The 21,832-nt window shown below is 38.4% G+C and overlaps 1 protein-coding gene across 3 annotated transcripts in view; it reads left to right on the top strand.

Moving 5' to 3' along the window:
* The window catches only part of lrp4 (low density lipoprotein receptor-related protein 4), a 117,146-nt gene that overhangs the window by 33,279 nt on the left and 62,035 nt on the right, over positions 1–21,832 (top strand). For all 3 annotated transcript variants that reach the window (XM_032560561.1, XM_032560560.1, XM_032560563.1), the window contains exon 2: positions 14,941–15,087. In XM_032560561.1, the coding sequence (XP_032416452.1) occupies positions 14,941–15,087 (147 nt within the window). The remainder of the gene's footprint in view (positions 1–14,940; positions 15,088–21,832) is intronic.

Below are 21,832 nucleotides of genomic sequence, written 5' to 3'. Positions count from 1 at the left end.
ACCCATGGGAAAGCTTATGCAGTAGAATAATATCACTGAAAAACTCAGATTTTTGTATTTATTTTGATCCACTTATTTAAACAAGCCCACGTCTCCTAGTCACTTTTATAAATGGGAAGATAAGGAAAATTTACATTAATATTTTTGCAGACGTTCGTTGATCTTCATATGTCAGGAAATGTAAATGCTTTCTTAGGCTTGCCCTCACCTGTAAACATAACAATAAAAAATGTAAAAACATGTATTTGTAAATGAGACCAAGGGAGGACATCATTTTATGGAGGATTTTTAAACCAGATGCAAATAACCTTTCCTCTAGAAAACAGTAGCCAACACTGGCATCTCTAGGTTATCAAGTTTCCATAACAACCATTTCTTTAAGGCTATTGTACAGATCTTTTCTATGGGGTGCCAACTTTTGTGAAGCATGCTATATGTATCCTTTTTTATATTTTTAATATCCAAGAGTCTTCAGACGCAGACGATAAATTTTGTGCACCATAGCAACCAAACTAGAGACTTTGGAAATGGTCTATAATTAGCTTAAGTGAAGCTGTACCTCTCCAACCTACACACACACAGGGGAAAATTGGAGAAAAAGTATGTTTAGTGGGAGTTTTGATTTGGTTCCTACTTAGAAAACTGTTAAATTACTGAGCATTTATCTATAATTTCTTACAGAAGGGAGATAAATGGCTGCTGCTATCCAAGTTAGAAGTTGGTCCTATTTTTACACCTTAATTCAAACAATATTGTATGTAAAACAGACAAGTATTGTATATAATATTTTGGGTATGGCTATGAATTTTTGGAAACTGCTGTTGTGCATGAGATGCCTAAGATGCAAGCAAGTAAAAAACATAAAATTTTCAAGACACAAGAATTTTGTGCACCATTCTTGTTCCTATATTTAGACTAGCTGTAGAGGGTTTCATACAACACATCACATCTTAGCTCCAACTTCTCTATGCATTTTTTCTTATCTGCTACCTCAAACAGACATTTGGTCTCTGTTGACTTCCCCTGCATAATTCCCAAGATGACTCATCCTCCTGCTCTTGGAATCCTTCTCCAAGAGGAAATGCTTTCTTCACATTTTTTGCCTTTTTTTGTCTTTTGGTAATGCTTGTGAAGGTGAAAATACACCCTGGAGCTTGATGCACAGATTGGTTCCTCATGATGGTAGGTGGGTAAGATTTATAGTGTATTCATTCTTTAAGAGGAGTAACAACATCTTTAGTGGGGCTAAGGCTGGCAAGAGGTGTGCTGTAGCACCTCTGAGGAGAATTGGGCCCTTCTTGACTGTTTTGTAAGCGTTTGACAGGTGAAATAGTGTGGGAACTGCAGGGAGTGTTGCTTTAAAACACTTTTTGTTGTGCTTGTCGAGGATGTGGAGGTGCCGCGTGAATGCTCAATAGCTCTGTAGGAGTCGCTGGTGAATGGCTGAAGGGGAAAAATGGCTTCTTGAGATTGTTAAGTTCCTCCGACATGGAATCTGTCCACATCTCTTTTCCCTCCAGTGATGACTCCCACAGAGGATAGCAGAGCCATTTTGTTTTGTTTTGTTTTTTTGTTTGACCGGGCTGAGTCATATTTTCTGTTTTTCTCAGTTAAAGCCAATCGGTCGCCGTATGAACCTGCCATATGAACAGATTGCTCTGAAGCACTCTGCCTGGGGAATAAATGTCTGGTGAACTTTATAGAAATGACATAAAGCTGTCTCACTGTCAAAAATAAGAATATTTATTTTTACTCTTTTGTACCAATGTTTCAGGTACACTACATAGAAGTAATTTGCAATTTTGACCCTGACTAAAATGCTACCATTCAAATCAATAACAGTTCATCTAGTGTCTGTTTGGGCCCTTTTAGGCAAGGAATGGTTGGGCTGATTATATGGTGATCTTTTGATTAAAGGGGCATTTGGACAGTTAAATGAGGTCCTGAGAATCTTGAAAAATTTTATTCCCTTTGTTTTCCATTTTGAACCAAAATGTTCATCTTGCAGTCTCAAGGAAACTTGAGGAATGTTGAAGCCAACAAACACTGATGGAAAGTCTTGTAGAGATTTATGCAAAGGTGGAGAAAGGGGATTAAAAAGAAACTGTTGAATATGTTGGGAAGCATTGGATGGGTGAGTGAATGTAGGTTTTACAGGAATAGCTTGTGGTTGGTTCTCGGGATAAGGAAAGTAAGGCAGAGTGAAGCAGGGAAAGGGATTGTTCAGAGCCACTGCCTGGCGAGGGCCATTGTTCATCTTCTCCTTTAGAGTTGAAGGAGACGGGAGAGTTTCACACGCCACTCGCAGACATCCCGCTGGGCAGCCCCGGAAGGGGGCTATTGCAGCCGGTAAAGAAGGCCTGGCCGTAGGGATAAATTACTCTGAATGGAAGGGTCTGTGTTTGCAGTTTTCTCCTCTCTTTCTAAAAGGAGCCAGAGAGAGAAGGAATTCAACCCCAACCACAGGTTGTCCGCTTCGTTTCTGGAAGGCTATGTCTTCCAAGTCACCAATTTAACATCTCTCCACCCCCAACGCCCTGAAAACCTCACCCCTCCCACTATCACTGGAATGCTCCAGGATTTTGTTATGTAGGGGACCAGGGCGGCTGTCTCAGATTTTTATAATTTTACAATGTAAAATGTTTTCCTTTTTTTGCTAATGTGTTCTAAGAAAATGTCTATGGCAAGAGTTCTAAGGGTTTTTTTTATTTGTCATAAAAAAAAAAATTGCAATTGTTCGTCTTGAATTAGGATAGCATTTTTTACACATTTATCCAGAGAACCACTGATCAGATTTTAATGACTAGTTTTTGGTTTTGTTTGTGGTCTGACGTACTGATTCAGATTTTTCCCTATTCTAATATTAAAAGAAAGAAACGTTAAAGAACAACATTTTGTAGGTTAACTGCTATATGTAGAAATTTTGAGTCAAACATAAAATAACATAGTTACAAGATTGTGTATGTGTCAAAGCTGCTCCCCGAACAATCACGAAACATTGATCAAAAAATTTGTGAATTTGATCTTTTCCATGTGGGATGGTCTGGTATGTGTGACTAATTTTCAGATGTGCACCGATCTGGCTTTTTCTCGGGGAGTTCTGCTTTCTGGTGGTAGAATAAAACAACTTTTTCTTTTCCTTTTTTTTTTTTTTCTGTCTCCCACAACGTTATGATGTTTACATTTATAAAAGAAATCACATTTTTACTCATTTCTTTCAGGATTTTAAAATCACAAGTTGTCCATGTCTGAGCTACAATGGAGAATTAGGGTCGTACTGAGAAAAAAAAGAAAGTAAAAAATGAAGTTGCAAGAATAAGCAGTTCAGATATTCATTAGTAGTAGTAGTATTTTTCAGTTTTTTTCTTTTTATTCCACCCCAAGGAGTGCATGTTTTTTCCGAATTTGCTACAATTACGATGGTTGTAAAAATCTTACTGCCTTTAAATTTTGTTGGATGGCCACATCTTGTTCTTTACTTGTAAGACTTCTACTTCTAAAAGCTTTTCAACACTAATTAGAAATTGGCAGACTCGAGTATGTTTTTACATGTATCTGCTAGTGCCCCCTTTACACAATTGGGTCATTTTAACTGTTGGCTGCAAGACTGATGTAAAGCAAAACAAAACAAAACAAAAAAATAATAGGGGTCAATGTTGTGGAACTGGCATTCTTTCCATTAGACATCTGAAAGTTATAAGCTCAGTTTTTACCCTAAATTCCACATGTTAACAGCATTGGGAGTCCTGTGCTGAACCAGAAAAGGCTAAAACTGTGGAGCATGCTGTGTCAGTTAATAACTGGATATTACAGAGCTGGACCCCAGTGCCTGCTCTCCTCATCCAGTCAAAACCCATAAAGTGTGTTACTGCTTGCCCGCATGGAATAATCTCCTCTTATTACACTTATCCCTTCACTGTGGGTTCACCCTCACAGACATGGACTAAATTACACTACTGATACTCCTCTGGCATATGAGACCTGTTCAGGACCACTGTTCCTGTTTTTTCTTGAGAATTATGGTATTAGGGAATTATATTATTAGGCTTTGGTTGAGCATTTTTGGAAAATGGTTAGACACACTAGCCATTTTATTAGGTACACCTTGCCAGTAGAGCTGTATTGTATATCAAATCACAATTAACACATCAAATTAAATGTGTAGTGTTTCAATCACAAAGCACAGTGCTGCTTTTGAATAAAGAATGTGGGAAAGCTACTTGAAGGCAGGATTAAGGCAACCTTTTGCCTTCTCCTTGTGTTATGTGAAAAGATCTAAGTGACAAAAAGCGTAGAAGTCTGCCTGACTCATCAGGCGAGGAAGTAAAACGCCCGCATCAACTGACTTTCATAGGGGCAAGCCCGTTTTGCGGGCCGGAGGAAGGGTATAGTTACGACAAACATCCAGCAGCAAGATTTAAAAGCTGTAAACAAGACTCGAATTATGTCTTATGAGAAGAGTGAGAAGCCGAGATACTATTACAGTTTTGAAATCAGTGATATGGGGAAACTTCTGTCAGGTTTTCTGACATTGATACTACATGGCACCTCCTGCCGTCCTGCACCGCTTGATTTAATTTGAAAACTCAGCTGTGGGGGATATCTCTGTCTCCACCTGGGACTTATGAATGGCCAGAAGGACGCCAAAAGGGTCTTGGGATTTTAAATAACCAATAGAAATACAACACCTTCCACTCATGTTGTTCTACTATTGGAGCTCATTCCAGTTATCACATTGATTATATTCTTTATCTACCTACATTTACAAAACAATCAAGTAGGTTAGGGACATATTCAGTAATTTGATAGAATAGTGATAATATTGTAATCCCTTAATTTTCAGTTTCATTCAAAAGTACTACCTAGGGTGGTCATGACAACAAATTTTGTTTGATGATAAATTGTCCCGGAGTTTATTGCAATAAACAATAGTATTGTTGACCATTTTCAGGTAATATGATGGTAAATTAATAATGCCAAAACACGTTCTCAAGGATCGATAAACTACATTTTAATGAACATTTAACACTGGAAATGGGAGTCATTTTAAATATCCAAAATAAATAAACAGAACAACAGAAACGACAAATAAAATTAATTGTGAATCTGTTCACAAAATTGTCCTTCAAAAAAAGTCTGGTTGAGACCAATACATCAGATTGAAAGCCAGTTTTGGTAGAAAAACTGAGAAAAAAGAATAAAATGATAAATCATGGAAATTGAACTTGTTTTAATTTATTTTGTGATTAATTGATTTATTGTTTATTGCAACAGTTCTAATCCTACCTGTGTCAAGAATCCTTCACCACATTTATTTATTGTATTATCAACTGTTAAATGAAAACAAAGTTAAAACAAAAGAATGTGAATTATTTATAATCTTAAGAAAGTAACTCCATCAGCCCAAAAATGACACGAGCAACCTGAAAGGTGCGTCTGATCTGGATGTGAGCTGTTCTGTGAATGAAAACACTAAGCTGTGGAAGCTTTGGCCCCGAACAGAGGCCTCGGATGGTGGAATTTGGGGTTTAAATCCAGGATGATGGAAAGTTGTATGCGCATGTCTTTGCTTGTGTATGTGTGTTGGGGAGTCGATTGGCCAAAGAGTCAATCTGTGGATTAGAAAGAGCTCGGACACCAAGTGCTCACTCAGCACATTGTGCAGCAAGTCTAATGTTCACAGCCAGAGGCAGAGCTCAGAGCTCTGCTGTGTTTACATTGTTGAGTTTGATGCATGCATGCACCCTCTTGCACACAGACACCCACCCACACACATAAACAAACCCATACGTACCAAAACCAATACATGGATTTATGCTCCAAATGTCTCAGGTTCCTCACAGATCTGCAGTGACACTTCATCAGTAAAGATGCGTAAATTTGGAGGACATGTAAAGAGTTCTGTGTTAAAATTTCAATGCTTAGCTATTGTCTGTTAGTGTTCCAATACCCTGACATTTCCCCCCCTAGAAGCAGCCTCTTTATCATAGTGGTTCATATAAAGGGTCTCTTTGCCCACCCAACACAACTCTGATTCCTTTCTTAACATTTCCTTTCTCATCCACTCTCCATAGAACCACCACTACCACTCTCCCTCTCTGGCTTATGACTCTTCATCTTTCTTGCCTGTGTTGAACCGTCATTATCTGCATCACAACTGGCCAGCCAGCCTTTCCTTTGATCAACTCCCAGCCTTGCACTGGGAGCACGAATGGAAGCAGTTATGATGTATCTATTTTGTACATTTTTGCCCTTTAGATTATAAATGCATAGTATTTAGTGTCATTCAAGTTGGGCATATTACATAGAGACACACATGGAAGTCCCAGAGCCACAAAAGTACAGTGGGCAGCTGCCAGAGCCATCACAAAAGGCTGACAGCAGAGGAAAATAAAACGTTTTAGTAGTGCATGTTTGCACCTCTCCTGCCTTCACCCCCCACTTGTATAAACATTTCTGAAAGCTGCAAGTTTGAGAGTTGTAATTTTTTTCTCCCTCTTGTGTATTTCTGTTCTGGTTGCCGATCCACATGCTTGTCCAGCAGCCATTCAGTCAACTCGGGCCAACTAAGTGCTATCTTTGAAGTGACTTCAGAGGGACGGCGGCTCTGGCCGTGGACAACAAAGTGTGTTGGTGCGTGTGTGTATGAATGTTAACTTGTATACAACTCCTGTTTATTGGTCTTTAATTTATAACCCTCAGCAGCAAGATAATGATACATCGCCATGTGCGTAATTATGTTCTTCTGGTTTATTTCAAGGGAATAAAAAAGCATCTGCTCTCAGGCCTCTGACTTGTACTTGGGTTAATAGGCACTGATCTGTTTAAAGGCGTTTGTCATTACTTGAGTTAATCAAGCAATGTGAATCGGTTTTCATTGTGGTTAAAGAAGTGTTGCCATGCTCTGGCCTTAAAAGGCAAGCCAGCAACACACACGCACACACACACACACCCACGCACCCCGTCATGTTCTCTTGCTGAGTTATGTTGTAAGGAAGTGATTGAGTCCTGCAGTGTGATAAGGCTGAAGTTTTAATGAAAGTCTGAGATGAGCAGGCGTGAAAAGAACCCTGCTGCTGGATCGACTCCTTCAAATATCTGACGCTTGTGTGTTTGCGGGTGTGTGCGTGTGTGTGTACACAACTGAGCACACCAGGAGGAAGGAGGTTGTCATGGCAAGGCAGAAGTGGAATTTTTTTTACAGTCCTTTGATGATTTGGTATCAGCTCTAAACTCGTTTGACTGGTTCTTTGTTTATGTCCTCTTTAAAGTTTTAAGTTATTTTTTTCTATTTAAAGTTGTGTCTTCTATTTTTTATCTTTCCTTCAGTGGACCTCAACATGTGTCACTGTGGTTTCTGGCTCATCACATCAGGGTGGCTTAACCTTCACTGGCTAAATTAATAGGTGGAGATGAGCTGGTACTGAGGGGGACTGAGAGGAAGGATGAGCTGTTTAGCTCCTAAGTGTGTTAGGCTGAGCTAACACACTTTGTTGTTAGGCTGAGCTAACAACAAAGTGTGTTAGCTCACCCCAACCTGCAGACATCGCAACCACAAGGAATTTAGTTACTGGAAAATGTGGGTGTCGGAATCAGCTTGCAGGTGCTGTAATGAGCAATACCTTGGGTCTACATAATATCTAAAAAACTAAAAGCAATTCTCTATTCTGCCACATTTATTTAAAACCTAATGGTTACAAATACTTTAAGAACTACTGCTATGTTCTTGTAAAACATGTCCAAGTACTTTTACTCATTTGTATAGATGAATAAATGCTTAAGAGCTGTTTTATACTCCTGACTTGGCTTGGGCCAAACTTAGATGATCACACTGTTAATTTTGAGTTTCACAGCAAGTTTAAGCCAAAAATGTGTAACTTGATTTAATTTGTTTTAATTTAAAACAGAAAAGAAAAAGGAGTATCTTCATTTTTCACAGCATGACCATCCATGTTTGTGTGAACGCACAACTAATATTTCTAAACTGTGAAATTTGACTTTGTTAGCTTGGGAAAAGTGTTGTAGGATTATGTCAGCCAACTAACCAGCAGTATGCAGCAGCAGGTGGGGGAGGGGCATCACTGTGGTGCTCTATGGCAGCAGGAGAATGATATGATGGAATCCTTTAACTGATCTTGGAGCATACACTTTTTAATATCTTAGTTGATACAAATACCTAGGTTGTGCATACTTTGAACAACTGTTTCCAAAAAAACAAAATTGGGTTCTGGAAAGCCTCTCAGAGCAAAGCAGATCTGAACAGATGAATAAACATCAAGTTTATTTGCCTTTGGTGGAAGAAGTAGAGCTCAAAACAATCAATTCCTCATCTACACATTCATTTATTCCACATTACCACTGTCTGAGAACATCTTTTTTTTTTGTCAAATATAATTTTAGACAACCAGTTGTACAATTCTAAATTACATGTTTCTCCCAAAGTAAACATTCTACATAACACTGAGCAAACTTCAACACCTGTAAGAGGCATATGGTTTGTATCAGGTCATTCACAGTGCTGTTTCATCTCTTTAGCTTTGCCGTGATTTCCGTTGCTTGATTATTATGAAACCTACAAAAGAAATACTTTTTCTTTGAGGTGCTAGTGATGTCTTGCAAAATCTATAAAAAAAATGACTATGAAAATCTTGTTTGAATTCTGTCATTGGTATCGGTATGGTATCTGGCTCAGAAATCTGAAACACAGAATTTCACTGGCTCATTATGGTTTGTGAGTGACGGTTACTGCAGGTGAGCAGCCTTCCTGTAAACGTGCTCAGCCATCCGTCGCATTTTGCCAGCACACTCACGCTGCGATAAGTGACAAATGTTGAACACTGTTGGCCGACAGAGACGCGGGACGCCAGTTGTGTCCATTCTCAGTGTGCAGTGCTGCACAACGCTGTGCTGTGAGGCTGAATGCAGCAGGTTGGGGACAGTGCGGGCCAAGCAGTTGCTGACATGCTGAGATGCAGCTGTCTCTCTCTGAAGCTACGCCTTTACAACTCAATACCAGCAGAGGATGGAGGTCAGACAAAAGGGTTGACTCATTCCTTCCGTGCTCCTGTCATTGCCTTCTCATTGTTCTCGATGCTGAAATTTCCCTCTTATCACCTTTTTACAGCAGTCTTCTGACGCGCTGTCAGGGAGACGCAGCGCCGACCCTCCAGGTAGTCTCACGGGAGGTCCATGCCTAATTAACTGGCAGCCTTTTGACATCATTTAAAGCGTGTGGCCACCCGCTCTCTGGGCTGGGTTACCATTGTGTTTTTTGGCCTCCTTGCTTCCTCCTCAACTCTTAACACTTACTATTTAACCATTTAGCCAGAGCAAATAAAGAAATGCTGGAACAGACCTTGAATAGCATTTGGTTAGCTCTCCTACGTCGTGGCAGCTCCAGGCTGGTCTCAGTCGAAGAACTCTGGCTCTTCCTGTTGGTGGGTCAGGTTTAAATGTGATGTCAGTTTGGGTTTGTGGGTTCATCTTTTGCATTAACCTTTGGGAGACCACCTGTCTTGTTTCACACCAGGCCTGGTCGGACAGTTTAGGGTGTTGAGAAGGAGAAGTGAGTGATCATTGGTGGTCTGTGCTTTCTTTTTCACCTCTGGATGCTGTCTTGAACTTGAAGCGTGACTCTGCCCACAGCAGATGAAGACACACCATGTCTCAAACATACAAGCTCACTCTTATGTGTTTCAGTGAGCATTAGCAAATTACTGGAAGTGAGCATTGGGCCTTTCTGTCCAGCTGTTGGGCTCTTCAGAGGAGGGATTTAGAGAAATTAGTGTAATATATCACTGGGGTTGCTGTCAGCTCACCTCCTTGGTGGTTATTTCTTTTTGACACCAAATGTTCTCAGTCAGCATTTTTCTAAATTTGCTTGGCATTCAGGTGGCATAATGTTACTCACTAGTAAAAAAAAAAGAAAACTCTTTGGTGATTCAAATAAAACAAAATCTATTTAATTCCTGAAATCAAATAATTTTTTAGTATGAACAAAAGTAACCAGTCAATACAGAAAGCATTTTTTCAAAGATTTTTATTTATTTATTTATTTTTTGATAAAAGGAAACTAGCCATTCAAACCAATTTGGCACTAATGGAAACTTATTTGCCACACTTATTGCGTAAATCATCAATTGCCATGATTCATGTAACTTTTGGTAAAATTTTCAGCCACAGCATTGCTTGATTATAGTCAGATGTGTAGAACCAAGAACTCCCTTAAATAGAACCTGTCTGACATGCTAACATGATAAAACAATGAAAATAATGAAGTACAACAAAGCAAATCCCAGTTAAAGAAAATCAGAAAAGAATGAAGAACAAATTCATTCATTATAATTAAGAAATCGTGAATTTCTGCCATAACATCCTGAAGAACACTATCTGGTTATTACTTTATGAGGATTATTAATGTCCATAGAACACCAGCAAGTCCACCTCTTAATTGCTCAAGCAACCCTCAAAAACAATGTGCAGGTTTGGAGAAGACCAGGATAAATCTGAACCTAACCTGATTGAGATTCTATGACTTGCCCTTAATCAGACCATTTGTGCTCCATATCCCTCCAAAATGGCTGACTTCAGAAATTCTGCAAGGTGGAACAGCATACCTTCACAAAAAGGCAAAAATATTTGTTGGTAATTGTCACAATTGCTTGATGGCAGTTAGTGCTGCCAAGCTTTGCACAACCACTTACAGAATTAGATTTAGGGAGCAAGTTTTTTATTGTGCCAGGTTGGTTTATTTAGTCTGTTACCCTTTATAATGACGTAACTTGAAAGATGCATTTGTATCGACTCAGACTGTCTGATATTGAAACTTGTTCAATGATGTGGACCATGTAAGTAGAACAAAAAGGTAAAAAACAAAATAAATTCATAAGAGGAATTGTTTTTCTAAGCTCCGTTTTGAAACCTGACAAGAAAAAAAACACAACTTCAAAAAGATAAAATGTTGATGTTGGCCTTTTATCTCTGATCCTTACTTTCAGTTCTCCCAGCTCACCTTCTTTTGTTAAAAATATCCAAACATCGCATCAGTGAACAGCTGAGGCAGTTCTTCTGTTCATGCTTCATGTGAACAGTCTTTTGATATTTCGATAGTTTGTTGCTAGACCTGTATTTACAGCACAAAGTGACCTACTGTGTCTACGAAAAAAGCCTCGCTTGTGATCTGTTATCTTTGCGATGCATCAGAGACTTGTCACGCTGGCGCTCTCCAAAGGCGCTGGCCTGCCGGGCCTGGCTGCTGCATAGTCTGTGTGTCTGCAGCCTTGCGTAGCAATCTATTGTGTGCTGATGATCTCCCTTTGCTTTTTCAGTAGTTGTTGTTGTTTTTTTTATCATTAATAAAGATAAAGGTATGTCTGTCTGGTTTGGGCATACATTTATACTTTCCTAAACTAATGTCTGTGTTTGCTTGCTGTTTTAATTTTCTTCTCCCATTATGGGTCGTGGCAGATAATATTCCGGTCCTTTTAGAATTTTTTGACTTCTATTTGTATCACTTGTAATTATTTCTAATAAAGTGTCAAGACCGAACCGTGGTGTCACAGTCTCCATCATTTTGCCACTTGTCTTTTCTTTTGCAACTTGAATTTTTTTTATTTTTCACAAAACAGTGAGAATGTGAGCAGAATGTTCTGGATCAGCTGCAGCTGTCTGATTGACCTTTTCGGCAGACATTGTTGCAGTAATCAATTTGACTAAAGATAAACGCATGGATGAGTTCCTCAAGACCTTGTTGAGACATTAGTCCTTTAAACCTGGAAATGTTGGTCAGGTGATAGAAGGCCGACTTTGAAATTGTATTTATGTGTTTCTGAAGCACTGTAGTTCTTCCACAGCCTGGTTTTATGCAGATGTCATTGAACATTTGATTAACAAATGATTTGATTTAGAAGTTCTGGTATTGTCTGTCCTTTAAATTCTGACATTGTGATCAGAGCCTAAAAAAATTGGATTGAATCACCTCTGATTTTCTTTTGTGCTTGTGACTTATCCATTAGTTTTGTTGTTTTTTTGTTTTGTTTTTTTTACTTTTAAGAATCATTAACACTAACTTCCACTATAGCTGTGGGGAAAAACAGTGCTTCATCCTTCAATTTTCTCTGTTGAAAATGTTTAGAGTTTTCCCTCTGGCAGGTGGCATCCTGCAATATCACCACAATGACTCCATCTGCCTGTGCAGATTGCGGGAACATGGTTTCATGTATACTGCTTTAGAATAATTAATGTAAGTTTTTTGCATGGTGTGGTTGGTGGCTTCCTGCTGGTCTCCGTAGGTTTCTTTGGCTCTGGTCAGACCTAGTGACCTATGCTTTTTAAAGCATGTCTGACAAATGCAAGTCCTGTGATGTGGCTTCATGTTGAGAAGACTTCTGCTCCATCTCACAGACTCTAATTTAGCGCTATGAAACCCACACGCATCTGACTGAAACGCACATTAGCTCAACGTTACAAATTGAGCAGAGCTTACTGCCGTACGGTCTAAGCTAAACAGGCTGTGCTGACAAATGCCAAAAACTTGTTGGAGACTTTAATACTGTCTCTTTGTCCTCTGTTGTCTCTCACGAGGTAAACGCCACGGCCCAAGGGTCGGAGACTTGAGGAATTACAGACTGTGCTAGAAAATTAGAAAGACAAGTTTAAAGACAGGAAGACTCGGATGACGCCATCCCCGTTTCACTCCCATTAGTGGGGAGCTCTGGAAACAAGGGGACGGGAAGAGGGGGGAGTGGAGAAAAGAAGGAAGGCAACTTAGGGGATGGGGGGCAAATGTGAAGAAAGGATGGTGGAAAGAGGAGAAAGAGACGGAGAGAGCGAAATGAATAGAAAGAGGCCATTAATTTAGTGCTGTGGGAGGGATCTGAAGCTTACTGAGCTCTCCCTGCCAGGCCCTCCTGGGTTGACTGATGCCTTTGTGAAGAGGCCAGGAACCACACACGCACACACACCCCCACGCGCCCCCACACACGCACACACATGCCTCAAGAACTTTGGGTTGTGGCCGGCCAGTTTCAGCTAAACTGACACTCAAACACACACAGATGGTCATTAATAGACTTCAAAGTTAGAGCAAAATAGGGAAACTTTTATTTGTTCCATCTCATGGTCTAACATTGCTGTGATGTGTGTGATCATGTGGTGTTTTTATTTATTTATTTATTTTTGTTGTGGCTAAGTGTTGGAAAACCATTGGTGTGCATTTGGCTTTTTTATCATTTCGGGGGAAGCTGTTCAATTTCTTCACATGCAAAACTGGTATACCATAAAATGTTTATTGCTTATTACACAATTGCTGTTTTTTTGTAGATTTGCTGCACATGGAAATGGAGCATCCACTGAATTTGACAGATTTCTTTGGATTTTTAACTGTTTGCTTTTGACAAATACAGTCCAATTGACAAACTAAACATAAAATCTAAAGCATTAAAAATTGAAATATATCTAAAACTAGATTACCTAAAAACAAAATCCTCCTGATGTTGCACACTAGGAGGAACCTTTAGGTTTTATGCTTTGTTTTACTCATTGATAACTTATATTGGTCTTGTCAGTGATTTGTAGTCTGATTTAGTTTATAAATTTGAACACTCAAAGCTCATTAATGATTGTCACTTATGTAAGCCATCCGTGCTGTCCTACATTTCTTCTTTTGTTTTGCAGTGATTAAGCTTAAGATGAAACAAAGTCTGTAAATCACCAAGTGCTGCTTTTCATCTTGTCTCAGAAGGCACATCATCTGGAAAAGCATCTGTAGCATCCACATGTATTGTCACATTGTTTATGTCACAGTGCTGACAGTTAATTCATATGGCGTCAGTTATTCTTTTCCGCAGTGTTGCGTAGCAGATTAGAGGAAGCTTCCTTATGCCTTAGTGTAAAGTTTGTACCTCAACTGTCGGTATCGACAAAGGCAACTCAAGAACATCCTTATCTTCAAAATAAGAGTTTCAACAGACTGTCAAATGTGAAGCATTCACTTGCTTGGTCAGAGCTTGTATTGACAGAGCTTCCATCTATTTTTATGATGATGTCACATCCTGACTGTGATTAGATAGTTAGGATTCAATCACAGTTGGATAGTCTGTTGCGGGACAGACTGACAAATATTGTGTTATATATATATATATATATATATATATATATATATATATATATATATATATATATATATATATATATATACATATATACTGTATATATACTGTATATATGTATATTGCAAGATCTCTGGTTACAATGGCTTGTTACATCCCTAATTCAAATAAAGCCAAACTCTTTGCTGTTATACTTAATGTACGTTGAAGACTTTTTCTGTGACTGGATTCAGATTCAAGTGTTAACATTTAATGCTTATGGTGCAGCTCCCTGAAAAGCAGCACACTCTAAAGACACTTCTTTACCAACATAAATCTAATTTTATACTAGATCAGAAAAAACATATTTTAATTTCTATATTTGATTTAGTTATTTCTTTGATTAAAGCAAGGAATTGTTGTTCATCTGTCCATTTACCAGATAAGGTCTTGCACTTTTGGAGAAATATCTGCAAGAGAAGTGTTTTTTGCTGAAAAGCATCAATTCATAAAAGCACCTGTGATTTTCTTCAGAAATTTCTAAATGCAGATGTCATAAAGCAGGATGTTATGAACCTCTGCAGAGTTATCAAATTGTTTACTGCTTCAGATATAAACACGTCGTATGAGGAGAAAAGGGTAAAAATCAATTTTTACAATCTGTTTTGAGATTTACTATCGTCTTGTTACTTTAGACATCTTTGACGTCTGATGCTTTCTGCAACTCCTTTGTGTCACGCATTATGGTTTATAGAGCAGTGTAAAACTGTTTGGAAATGATCACTAAACCAAATGATTTGGATCTCCAGTTTATGTCACATGAACTATAACCTTTATTTCTGGTCTTTTGCAGGTGTTCAGGGTAGTGCTGACTGTTCGTGCGGGAGGAACCACTTCACATGTGCGGTCAGCGCGTTTGGGGAGTGTACCTGCATTCCGGCCCAGTGGCAGTGTGACGGAGACAATGATTGCGGGGACCACAGCGATGAGGACGGATGCAGTGAGTTTTTGCTTGTGGTCAAACATTCTCTTCTAAATGGGTTCAACTTAAGTCTTGGTGTATGCCTAATTTCCTCTTTCCTCTCTTTCTCGTGTCTGCTTTTTCGCTCTATGAGCTTTATTTTGGGGAGTGTCATTTATGTCCTGTATGAACATCTGCTGCCACAAGACTCTGTCCAGCTGGCTAAATGTTACATTACTGTATAAAATGCATGTTCATAACACTTGGAATGTCTTGGCCAACAATTATTGCTCTGCAAACAGTCCTTTATGATGTGAATATTGCACACAATAATCTTACAATGATGATGTATTTGCAATATTGGGCTCTGGGCTCTCTCTTGCAGCCATTGCTGCAGCACCCTCGGCATAAAATATCAAAGTAGAATGAGGTGATTATATATTGGACTGAAATGCAACAAAAATCAGATTAATTGGTGTTGGCTAGTTTTATTCTGTTAAAATGAATTCTGTATTTATTTTGATCATCTTTAGAACAGAACGTACAGGACGTTTTGACAAAGTATTGGACTGATACTTCATAGATGGATCAGTTTGTCCTGTTTATTTTTTGGCAGGCCGATTAATTGGTGGCACATTCCCAGTGTAATTTTCTCAGAAACAAAGATATGAAACTAATATTTCCAGATAATTTTACTGGTAGGGATGTTGTACACCACAGATCTGGAAATAGCTGCCACAGTTGTGGTGTCTAGGTGCTGAATTGAAGCTTCCTTTCTTGTATTGCTTCTGCTTTTTTTCCCCAACCCTAAACCCAGTTACCCCTATATGTTTTCATGTTTTTAGTCTAGCTGTTAAAAACTCAAAAACTCCAGTTCTTTTTTTCTTTTTGTTTTGCAACAAATGATCTGAATATCTGCATATTAAAGTGCTTGTGGAATATTTTGTCTAAATAAATAAAAAATGTGAGGAAGTAAACATGATCAAAGCTTTTCAGATTAACGTTTAGTGCCAGGCAAATTTTGATCACTATGAGAATAAACAATAAAACAATAAAATGGAAATGATAGGAACCCCAATACTGTTTTTAATGATAAATTCTCTTAAAATATTTGGTATAATTTGAAATTAAATTTGAAATATTTACGACGCGACCTGCTGTTTTCTTAGGAACATTATGTACTGGTCCTTTGAGCAAGGCATTAAACTACCTTGAGACTGCCTAGACGTGGCTATTCTTGGCAGCTGCCTGACTTTTTAAATTTGCTGTGGATATGAAAATGTGCTCAGTCGTTTTTCTTACATAGTGTAAAAAAACATTAACAAAAATACGGAAATTGACCTGATATTGATCCAATCTTTCACCAGTAAAACACTGAATGGCTGACTTTTTTGGAAGGTATGATTTCTAAGGGAGACTGTGTATGCACAAAACGCACACAAAAACAAATGCTTGAGTGACTTCTGGCACCAGATAAATTTTGGCTGGAGGGGAGTCTTGGCAGCGGAGGCAGACAGGAGTATTTTCTTGCAGAGCATGTCAGTTTGTCAAGTGGAGGAGATCTTTGGTGCTCTTCTTTTGCTCTTCTGTGTATGATGGGAAATGTTGATGCGAGGGCCTTTTTTGTTCTCGTCGCTGCCCGCTCTTTGAGCAGACGGGTAGATGCTGCCCTTTTTTGTTGGGCACTTCCTCAACCTCTTTCAGAGGTTTGCGGATCAGTATTCAATCTCCATCACTCTTCTTCTGTCATATTAAGCTTGTTAGGATTAAGCAGAGGGAATGCTAAGTGTTATTGATCTCTTGCCAGTTGAATGTTTAGTGAGTCCGATTGCCACGTATTGATTTGCAGTACGCTACTTATTTAAAGAGACACATGGAAGCAGCTGACAGATATCAGAGCATCTACCTAGACCTTCCTAATCCATTAGTACTGTAAGATCGATTCCCTGCTTTATCGCTCTGTGGTCGGACGATCACTTGCTTGGACAACTCCAGTCAATCTTGTAACAGCAGCCTTCCTGTCGAAGGCATTCATTCTGTTTCTCAGTAATGCTGTTTGATCACAGCAGTGTACCCATCAGAATTTATTATATTCATTGTTACAGTTGTAAAACTGAAAAAAAAAAGTTTCTGTAAGTCTTGCAAACACTGAAAAATAATTGAAGAAATTAGTGATGACTATTTTGAGTCTAATCTATATATACATTTTTTTTTTTTTCACGAACAAAATCTTGAGCTCGTTTAGACTGGAATCATTAGTAGTTTCCATTTTAATGCTCAATCTACTCAGTAAAACTATTAAACATGTTTCTCTTATTGGCTTTCAGGTGTTATGTTGTTGTTGTAAACACAACATTTAAGGATTAATTTGAAGTGAATGAGATATATTAGTTGCAATTGTTTTTGATAGTCGGTCATGTTTTTTATCTGGTGGTTTTGCTATTTTAGGCTTTGATTCTTGTAAAACTAAACAAATATTTATCACTAAATATTTGCTTAGTTTAGGATCCTGGCTGTTATCATGCCAGGATCCCCTAGAAAAAAATAAGAACCTCACTGGCTCTCAGTGAGGTTTTATTCAGTTGATTTCTCTGTATATCTTTATGTTTCAGGCATTTCATCCAAATCTTTTCCACATTTACTCCAAAGTTGGGGAACTGGGGATAGGAAAAGAAATGAGATGGAACCTTTAAGAGACCAAAACTTTGACATGCCAACAAACAACAAAGACAAAAGTGAAAACATAACAATTTTATGCATTTTCTATGAAACAGAATAATGCTCACGGGATGAAAATATTTCAAATAAATACATCTAAACAAAAACACCTAAGCATGTTTTAGGTATGGAATTTTATTTTTTGTGGACAGCACAAACAAGAAAATACAATTTCCTACTAAAATCTTTGAATTCATGAATAACATTGTAACTGAGCTTCTGTATATTTGCAAGTGATTTTTTCTAAAGTTAAATTAAATTTTCTGCTAACTGAAAGATCAGGTAGACGCTAAAATTATTTTTGCGTTCTGAGAATGAAAGAAATTGCTTGTGCTATTCAATGCAAAAACATCGCAGAGCACAGAAAAGTGAGTATTTGATGAAACCACTTCTATCGCACTGATTGAATTAACCGAGTCCAATCGTAAAAGTGAAGAGTTCAATTTTATGGTTTTCAGGAAGGTTCTGTAAAAACATCGAAGAATTGAATTTTCGGAGGTGCAGCTTCAGTTCAGAGGATAGAGAGTGATTTTCCTCAAGGCTGATCGGCAAAGTTGTGTGACCGTGAGAATATCCAATCACAATGAACACACACAGGGAAGCACAGAGGGCCGTGTCTTTTCTGCTGAATCGAAGCAGTGTAGTATGTGGCATCCAGACTTTTTTTGAACTTTAATGTGTTTATCATTTATACCAATTTACCAATTTCCAGACAGAGTACAACTGTTTTGAAACAGAGAGCAGGAATGTGTGTGTTTGTGTGTGTGGAAGTGGGGAGGATGGGAGTAAAGGCTGACCGTCTTTATGAAGCGATCTAATTACAATGTGGAAATCATGTGGAAATAGAGCAGTTTAAAGATGTGGTTTGTGTGTGTGTGTGTGTTTGTGTTTGTGTTCTACCAGATAAAATTTCATAGCTGTAGAGACCGAAGATGGATTGGAAAAAAAGGGTGATGAAGGACTATGAGGACTATTTAAAAATGTTCAACATGTTATTGTGTGCGTTTGTGCGGGTGCGTGCATGTGTGTGTGCAAATGTACTTTAAGTATAGTGATCTGGAACAGTGATCATTAGCATACTCCATCTCACTCAGAGCTCCTGGTGGGTGAGGAGGAAATGGACTTTACAGCCATATGTTCTCCTCTTAAACCTCCTGTAACATTGGCCTATTTGTACTGGACCACACTGGCTGCAGAGAGCTTTACTTGATGCCCATAAATTTACCCTTTCAGGCAAACTATTTAAAGTTAAGGGTCCATACCAATCTGTTTCCAATGTGTGCATCTTGGCTGCAATCCTTTTATTGTTGTAAAAAGAAGGAAAATAAAACAACATTTTTAGCTTTAAAATCTTGCTGACCTTCAGTATTATGGAGGAAATGTGTTAGTGCTGGGTATACTGTTTGCAACACTTTGACAGTGTTGCAGTTAAAAGAATTCTTTACGGCTAACTTAAACTAAATACAAAAATATATTTTTTCTATTTTAACTTCAGCTAAATCCAAATAAACATGAAGTATGTTAGTTGGTAAATCAGTGGTGTTTGAATGAAGCCATAAGTTAATCAGTGATGGCCGAATATGTTGCCTCTGAAGCTGGTTTGTTGAAGTTAGAGAATTAAGATCAAAACATCTAGGTTGAGCTTTCTTCTATTCTCCATTGTGGGAAGATGTATTGTTTCCAGACTTCATTTCTTATTCATCTCAAACACAAAGACAATCACGATGTTTAAACAGTAACTTTATTCTTTCTGTTTTATATTTAATTCGCATCATTTCACCATTTTTGGGTTTTTTTTGGCAAAGGACATATATAAATATAAGATATTTTTAGTCCACTTTGACGCTATTTTGGCATCTTGACGTACTTATATCAATGTTTCAGACTGGATCTGTGTGAGGTTTTAAACTGCAATTCATGACTTTTTTTAAGTCTTGAAAATTTGAAGATATCAAAATGACCTGTGCTTTACAATACTTCAGTCCAGAATTGAATAATCCAAGTGTTACAGATTTTAAGATGGAGAAGATTGAAATTTGCTTTCTAAATATGTAGACATACTGTGTATAAAAGTGTGAGGTCTCTCTTTATTTCAGAGTGAAACTTGTCATCTAATTTTGTAAAATGTATAGTACCCACTGTAGTGCCATTAAAAATAAATTTGATCTGAAAGATGTAATAATTATATTGGTTTTCTGAAAGAGAAAGCACACAGGTTGTAATCTGGTGCTAATTCCTCCGAATCTACTACGTCCACATTTCTGTGACATCATCAGACTTCTCATTCAAGCAAAAAGTTTTTTTTTCTCTCCCTGATGAGAAAGTGTGTGTCTGAACGCTGTAGGCAGCCTGAAACCCTTTCAGACTTTTTGTATGTACTTTCTCACCTTGTTCCAACAATCCAGAGTTCACTTGGTATTTAGGGATGTAAAGACCAACTAGGCCTGTCACGATAGCAAATTTTGCTGAGCGATTAATTGTCTCAAGAATTATTGCGATAAACGATAATATTGTTTGAAGACCTTTTTACACTGATTTAATGGAAATGACATAATAATCCATGCGATTTCTTGCCAAAGATAGATACACTTTATTTTCAAAAGTTCAATAGTTCACACTACACGATTTTTTGCTCCTATTTTTCCCCTTACAACAATCTTAAAACGTTGGTCTTTCTAAGAGTGTGTGGTGTCTTACGGTAGATCTTCGTTGCCGCTCCGATCTAAATCAGGGGTTTCCCCCGACTGGGATCGTTAACGCAGCCTGTTGAATGTGACAGGCAGCCAATCAGAAAGCGTGGATTCTCCTCCGCACTTTCTGAGGGGAAATTACGGAGGGGAATCCCAAACAGCTGACACGGCCCGAGCATTGGAGATGATATGTGGAAACAACATTAATGTTTATTCAACATGCAAAGAATATAGAAATGACAAGAGGAGGAGTTGGAGCGAAATTGCTACCGCAGTTGATAAACCCGGTAACTTTTCAGCTGTTCTTCCTTAACGTGACGTAAATAGGTTATAATGATTTTCATTCAGTCAGGACTTTACGCTGACACCAGCCACATGCATTGCAGGTAGATTGTAGTAAAGCATTGATTAATGCCTGGTTTTAAAATTAGTTCACTGAACTTGTAGCCATTATTTTGTGCCCATTGTTGGACACCACACCGCAGGAACGAATCCGATCGAACTGTTATATCTAGGATTTCTGTCGGGTAATGTGTGGTCTGTCAGGTTTTGAAAATGGGCCGACAATCGGCCGACAGCTCTAAGACCGTGTAGTGTGCGCTGGGCTTTACACTGAGGAAATGAGGAAGGGAGGGTCAGTGGAGAGCACCGGAGTTGAGCCTTTTTTTCATTCAGTGTCATTAACAGAAAGAGAAAAAGGCCGGAAGAGACGATAATGCCGATAATTAAAATGACGTCGATAGTTTTAATTTATCGTACGATTAATCGATTTATCGTTTATCGCGACAGGCCTAAGACCAGCCAAGATAAATAAATTAAAAAACTGTATAAAAATGTGAGCACCTCATTAAACATTCAGGTTTCTGAAAGGATACACATATTTATAACAACACAAAGTTAATCAAAGTGTTTGGATTTCTTCGACTCACTCGTCGAAACTCTCATAACTAGGCTGCACACCTGAAGGACAGGAGACTAATTAGCTTTGATGGAATTTATTGAAGACATAACTCATGCAGTTCATCAAATATTTAAGGCCTTGCCATCTTTACATTTTTTTTTTCTACAAATACAGCTGGATGGCATACAGGAGTGCCTTTTTATATTTGACGGCTGGCCAAGCACATGAGCTGTAAGAGACTTTGCTTTGAAGCTTTTCTTAATTAAAAGAGGACATGTTTATGTTCTTGGCAGTATGCACCACATCCATAAACCTCCATAAGGAGAATGAAGACTGCATGCTGCTTGCGTGTGTCTGGTTATCTTATGAAATCACAGTGCGGGCTCTGGAGGCACGGGGAAGTGGAATGAGAGTGATGAAGGACAGAACGTTGTCTGGTTCATGTAATGGTTATTGCTCTCAGCTAAATGTTTTA

The sequence above is a fragment of the Xiphophorus hellerii genome, chromosome 4 (assembly GCF_003331165.1).
Source record: "Xiphophorus hellerii strain 12219 chromosome 4, Xiphophorus_hellerii-4.1, whole genome shotgun sequence".
Lineage (NCBI taxonomy): Eukaryota > Metazoa > Chordata > Actinopteri > Cyprinodontiformes > Poeciliidae > Xiphophorus > Xiphophorus hellerii.
Note: the sequence above shows the minus strand (reverse complement) of the source record. Positions and strands in the feature narration are given on the sequence as shown.